The sequence below is a fragment of the Cariama cristata genome, unplaced genomic scaffold (assembly GCF_000690535.1).
Source record: "Cariama cristata isolate BGI_N322 unplaced genomic scaffold, ASM69053v1 scaffold27463, whole genome shotgun sequence".
Taxonomy (NCBI): Eukaryota; Metazoa; Chordata; class Aves; order Cariamiformes; family Cariamidae; genus Cariama; species Cariama cristata.
Window position 1 is genome coordinate 186114 of NW_009610746.1, and position 6443 is coordinate 192556.

The 6443-nt window shown below is 38.2% G+C and overlaps 1 protein-coding gene across 1 annotated transcript; it reads right to left on the bottom strand.

Moving 5' to 3' along the window:
- Nucleotides 1–927: 927 nt before the first annotated feature.
- ARL6IP1 (ADP-ribosylation factor-like 6 interacting protein 1) lies at nt 928–6030 on the bottom strand. The gene is made up of 5 exons (XM_009697980.1): nt 5902–6030; nt 4040–4159; nt 3023–3140; nt 2269–2353; nt 928–2043 (listed from the first exon to the last, which is right to left on the bottom strand). Exons 1-5 carry the CDS (start codon nt 5976–5978, stop codon nt 1925–1927), a joined length of 519 nt encoding a protein of 172 aa, XP_009696282.1. The 5' UTR covers nt 5979–6030; the 3' UTR covers nt 928–1924.
- Nucleotides 6031–6443: the final 413 nt, after the last annotated feature.

A 6443-nucleotide genomic window follows, 5' to 3' on the forward strand; every position in this document is an offset into this window, starting at 1 on the left:
GGCTTCGCCGCCTTCAGCTACCACCGCGAGGGAAACACAAAAAAAATACGCCTTATGAAAACAAGGTATCAGATACTGGGCTTTCCAGGAGAGGGGCAGGGCGGGAACCAAACCAACAGAATAAAAAAAAAAACCCAAACAACCCAAAAAAAGCACATAGACGGTACCATCACTGCAGTTCTGCATTTTGGTGAGGATTTTTTTTCTCCTAATTTTTTTTTTTAAACAAGACAGAACCCAACAGCAGAATTCCTAATATATTTGATTTCCACTGAAGTTTTAATGGGGCCACGTACACTGGAGAAGAGTGTAGCTACTCCATGTCATGAGCAGTTATGCAAGGAAGCTGAAGGGCTGAGGCAAACAATGCTTCACCAAGGGGATGGGTTGTGTTTCTACTGAATTTTAACCTAAAAGGGGAACATGGCTCCCAGGACTGTAACAGCAAACGCACAGTACCCTAAACTAGTGTTAACATGGGGGTAGGGGGGCTGCCACCAACTCTCCCCAAGACAGCTCTGCCACATTGTGCAGCATCACTGTTTTTCTTTTTATATCCAGCATTTCTTCCAGCAGTCTGTGCCAGTCAAGTAGAGCACTTTCTAAACAACGGTTTCAAGAGTCCACTGTAGCATCTCCCCACAGTTCAGATCTATCACAAGTTTTACCATCTGGGTCTGATTTGTCCACAACCCACCACTTTTATCAGTGTTAATCAACTACAGGTGACATTACAGCCTCTCCCCTCTGCAGCTCGAGCTGTCAGTGTACTGTCATGGTTGATAAAAGTTTTAGTATTTGCAGTGGGCTATTTCAAACAAAAGGTGGTTTTCTGTTAGGACACTACACATTGACTACCACATGGTACTAAAACACCATTCCCAGCTCCAAGTTCTTGACTGAAAGATGCATTTACACAATTTTCGGTACATTCACCACAAAGAGCAAGTCTTAAACAAGTTTCTCTTTAGTCTGTATTTACCTATTCAACAGTTACAATAGACACTGAAGAGAGTTCATTTTAAAACAGTAAACTTTTAAAACATCAACACAGGTTTTAGCTTTTTAAAGAAAAAAGTTCAGTTTTAAAAAAAGAAGGGAAAGGTCATAGAAAAGCACAAACAATTCAGACCGGCTTATTTACAGAGACAAACCTAGCATATTCAAGATGATTTTGTACACGGACAACAACATTCATAAACCCAAACATGCTACATGGCTCCATGACAACAGCAGGTTTTAGAACAATCAGCTGTTAAGGTAACACACATCTTAACTCATTTCCTATAGTCTCAGTGCAATGAGTTGAATTTTACACTACAGCTAAATAACTGAACTACAAATTTATATATTCCAGATCCCTATTCAACAGATAATCTGGTACATGCAGCCAAAAAAAGCAAACAGATTCAGTGAGACAATGAGATCACCTTCTGCCCCGATTTTGGGTATGCACCCTCAGCTATTACAATTCTTACTCAGCTAATCGTCCAAGGATCAGTAGTAACAAGCCTCCAAGAAGTGTAAGCTTTCAGAACTGCCTTTCATACTTGCTGTAGCCACAAATTAACAATCAGTAAAACTAACACAGTTACAGAAATGCTATCACACATTACAATTCTGCTGTTTCTTCAGTTGGGGTATTTATTCACGGGGCCTCTTAGTTTGGTAAAGACACTTAATAAGCTCTGTACATCAAAGGTCAGGATCTTTCATGTAAGATCAGCTGCAGGCTGCAGAACCCTAGTCAGCACAGCAAGAGACACAAACCCACAGCAGTTGCTAGAGTGACATTTTCACTTCATCAGGGAGCCAACAAAAAAAAAGCCAGTGAGCAATACAACTTCTATTGTCTTAATTATACGTTAATTCTCAAAACTGTTCCCAAGGAAACCTTTTACAAGAGTGAAAAGTAGTTAAGTCTTCATTCATTTTTCTTTTCCTTGTGCTTGAGAAGTTTGTTTATCTCCCTTTTTGCCATTCCAACATACTTTGTAATGATCCCATGCTGGTTTAGTCCAGGAAACAGCAACAAGAAACTTACTAGAGAGAAAAAAAAAGGAATTACTTAATATTCCGTTAACAAGCTTCTGTCACCTTGCAATTCCTTGCTTCCCTTAAGCCCCATTAACTGCTTGAAAACAGAAAAATATAACCCTGCAACAACAAAAAAATTACCACACATATCATCAAAAATTTACTTCTACCAGTCTCATACCATTTCAGCTAACAAAAACGTTACTTCTGTTCTGCATGCTGCACACTTACCAATAAGATAGGTCAGAAAGAGATTGTGAACTTGCTGTCCAATCCAGGCAACCACAGCAAGAGAAAAAAGCATGGTCATGAAGTACTAAAAAGTGAAAAGGGAACAATTATCTCAGGTATGTTGGGAATTCTTCCCCTTCCCTAAAGTATTCGGCAGCCCTTCAACATTTAAAACTAACTTGAAGTTTGCTGGCTCTTCCACATGCAATACCTATGCACAGGCTTGCTAAAATTGAGATTACAGAGTCTACAATTGTATGTTCTCATTTATTTTCAGACCATCAGTTTTACAGGATGCCAGACCTTTTCTGTCCAGATATCCCTTAGGGTCAGACTATGCCATCCCCATTGACACAACTTCAGCCTCACATAGTACCTGAAGCTGTTTTCAGGACAGTAAACTCAGCAGTTCACGTACCTAAGCCGCCACATTACTAAGCTCTGTTTTTTTGGACAGTCCATGTACACTAGAAACAAGCTGCGTTTCCAAAAACTGACCTATCCAAAGAAACTCAGTTCAGCTTTATCTTAGTATCAAGAGTATGCTCCTAACTGCACAGTATTGCAAGTTTAAAGTCATGTGTCTCACCACTCCAGATTTGAATAAGATGTGTGACTGGCATTAAGTCACAGCCAGAACCGCTGGTTCTTGGTTTGAAATACCAGTTTATTCAGACATGTGCCTTGCTAAAATACTTAAAGACAAAACAAAACAATCTTAAGACAACAGAGAGGAACTCCTAGAACTCAATACCATTTTAGGCTTCTCTTCCTTTAGTGTGAAGAGACGTTTCCACCAGCCAACAATTCGGCGACGAGATTTTACCAAATTGCTGCAAATCTCATGAAATCTTTGCTGCTGTTCCGTAGTCCTTTTATAAAAAAAGCCAGAAATAAGAATTCAAGATTTCATTTGAAATTTAAAAAAATCTCCTATGATATTTTTCCAGCAGTCAAAATTTATCCAGTACTTATCCTGGCATTTGCTTCACTTAGTTTTACAGCTTATCTTTATTAGGCATTGTTATGCAATTGCCCATGTAATTTTTCCGTACACTGACTCTTAAATTGACTCCCAAAGAGCAACCACATTCAAACCAGAAGACCATTGATTTTAATCTGACACCAGTGTGATACACACAAGTAATACACACCTGATACCAGTGTGTATTACTTTGGCTTTTATGTTAGTTATTAGACAAGAACATTTATCCACTAGTCATCTTAAAGCAGATACACTAAATTTTACTTTTAACTCAAAATTTAGTTCAAACAAGGTTCTTCTTCAGCTTACTGTTTTTATATAAGCCTCAGCCTTCTTCAAATATGTTTCAATCACTTACGATCACATTCATACTCTCTGCATTACTCTTCCTTCATCGTATTTACTACTGCCACTCTTTCCAAACATATAATCCAATACCCTTCTTCATAATTTTACTTCTCAGTAACTATTATCCATTAATTACTAAAAGCTACTTCAGCATAACTAACTAGCATCCTTAACAGAGAGCAAAGAGTGCGCTTACTCCTTCAAATAATCTTATTTTTGTAGAAGAGAAGGAAAAATAAAGGTATGTTTTAGTAGTTATCTTTCAGAAAAAGAAGGAAGGACATCCTACTAGTGTCCTTATTTCATATATTATAGAGATTGTCAATTTCTTACAATGACTCTATAAAGTAATCTTTTGATATTTGCAAGTCAGATATCCATTTTGATAAAGTTCATAATTTAGACTCAAGAAATTGCTTTAATTCAAGCTTTTCTCACCATTTATTAGAGCCAAAGATTCTAGGTGCAAGAGCAGGAACAAGATAATCGGCCAAACAGAGGAACATAACAAAACAGGAGACACCTGAAAGAACAGATGGGTCCAAGTAGTATATCATCCTGCAGAAAGAAGGTAACAGAAATTATTTCTGGATGCTCAGACAGCTAAATACTAGATATATTTAGTCACCTCTTCAGACTGGCACATTAGACCTGCCCTCTTGCCCAACCTCAAATAAATTTTCAAATTTGCTCCTATTACTAATAAAAAAATCTAAGTACTTCAACACTATTACAACGAAATATAGACAAAAAATGCAATTTTCTTAATGTACTAGATTGCTACAATACTGCAAGCATAGTATGAAGTTCAGTAGAAGTAAAAATTCATCATTATTGCTCTCTCAGAAGTTGACATCTAGTGAACTTAACACTGACTGGGGGATGAGGATGAGTGAGTGAACATATGAAATGACCAGGTAGAGTGGAAGCTCTAATCTTGTTGGTTCTGAAGTCAGTCATAGAATTCAGATCCACTACGGGTTGTCATTAGCTCTGTCTCACCCGTGAGAGCTAACCAAACGTGTTCTGGACAAGGAGCCATAAATCTCCAATTAGGAGAGTGTTATGCTTTGACATATTAAGTGTGCCATCACTCAAATACAGCAGTATGGGTACTGGACAAGAACTAACTCATCTCGCAAGTGTCTGTTAATACTCAGCTGTGCTCCACACTATTTATTTGCACTTAACAGAACTTCCTGACCACTGAAGTAATAAAAGCAAAGAAATTACACAGTTCATTGCAGGGCCAGTCTTTCTATACATCTGGTACAGTGCTACTGCAGCAAATGTTCAAGTTCATTTTTGATGAAGTAGCAGTTCACAATCTGAAGTAGTTCTATTTCCTCAAAGTATTATTCAACACAAGATCTTTTCTGCTATAATCACAGAATTTGTAACAGAATACCCTGAAGTTCATGCAATTACTTCTTTTAAAAGTTACTTTTCGGTTTCATTTGATTTCCATCCTCCTCACCTCCCCTGAAGGCCATAAAATTTATATTAGCCAGAACACTGATTATCCCTGTCTCACTTGGTTCAACATTTATTTTTTTAACTCATCTCTTCTCCTTACTCTGAAAACACATGCAACTGGCAAACTCCACAGCTGGCACAGACACTTATCTGTCCAAGGCAGGTTGGGGTCATCTGCACTACTACCATGTTACATAAATGCACGTAGAAGTGCCTCCCGCAAGCCAGTTTTGTATCTCCAGTCCAGAGACAGGCAACATCCTCTCATCCTGCTGACTGAACGTTACCTGCAGTCTTTCCTTTTCCTCCTTTCTCAAAGGACAGGACAGAGAATGTAACAAAACAAGTTATGCAAAACCAATTGAACTCATCCTAAACACCACACCAAAGACGTAAAATAGGAAAGTTTACCCTATGGAAACAAGTTTTACATAATGCTATTGCTGTCAGTTTGGGGAAAAAAGCCAAAGGAGATAACCAGATTTGACTAAGAAGTAGGATACAAAGGATGAAGGCAGAACATGAACACACCAATGAAGAACATATAGCTGAACATGGTAAAAAATTACAGTAACCACCACTGGCAAAATTGCTTTTGCAGAAAGCTCTGCCCCTCCTCTGAGCAGGATGTGGCTCGTGTTACTTCCTGTTCTCAATACTTAAGGTTTTTCTTTTCAACAAAGTTCACATGCATTCAGAAACAGAACCTGGAGAAAGAACCTTCCTACCAGATTTTTGAAGATGTCCTGCTAATTTACTTAATAGGTTTGCCACCAGCCATGAAAGTGCAATGGTGTTCTAGGCTCCCTCCACAAGCTACTTACAGAAAAGAAAAAGAAACAATGCTCATCAGTGCCAGAGGAAACCAGGCTCTCTCCCAGCGAAGAACTTTATCGGTCATCAAAATCACTTCTCCCCATCCTTGCAACTGCTCTTCCAAGCTAGCAGTTTCTGCAGCCTACACAAAAAGAGAAGAAAACTTTTTTATTAATACCCAGAGCACCAAATTAATTTCCACACTCAAAGTAGCTAAAAAAAAGTCATAATTAAAGATCCCAGTCACAAACCCGAGTAATTAAACTACTAATAACGTTCTAAGTTTTGTACTAAGTTATGACATTGTAGCAGTGATACTTTAAAATAATCAAAATCCTAACAAAGTAGTAGCATATGTTATTAGACCAAATGATACCTCCTCCCAGTTTTTGCCAAGGTATTTTCCCCCAGTCTCCCATTTACGGTACCCCCTCTCCTCAGATTAGTAGAAAGTCAAGCTTTAAAGTCTACCTAAAATCTCTCAAGCTTTCAGTGTCAACATCTGGAAAATTGCAACATGAGAAGTATTTAAAACATAAAACATGCCTGC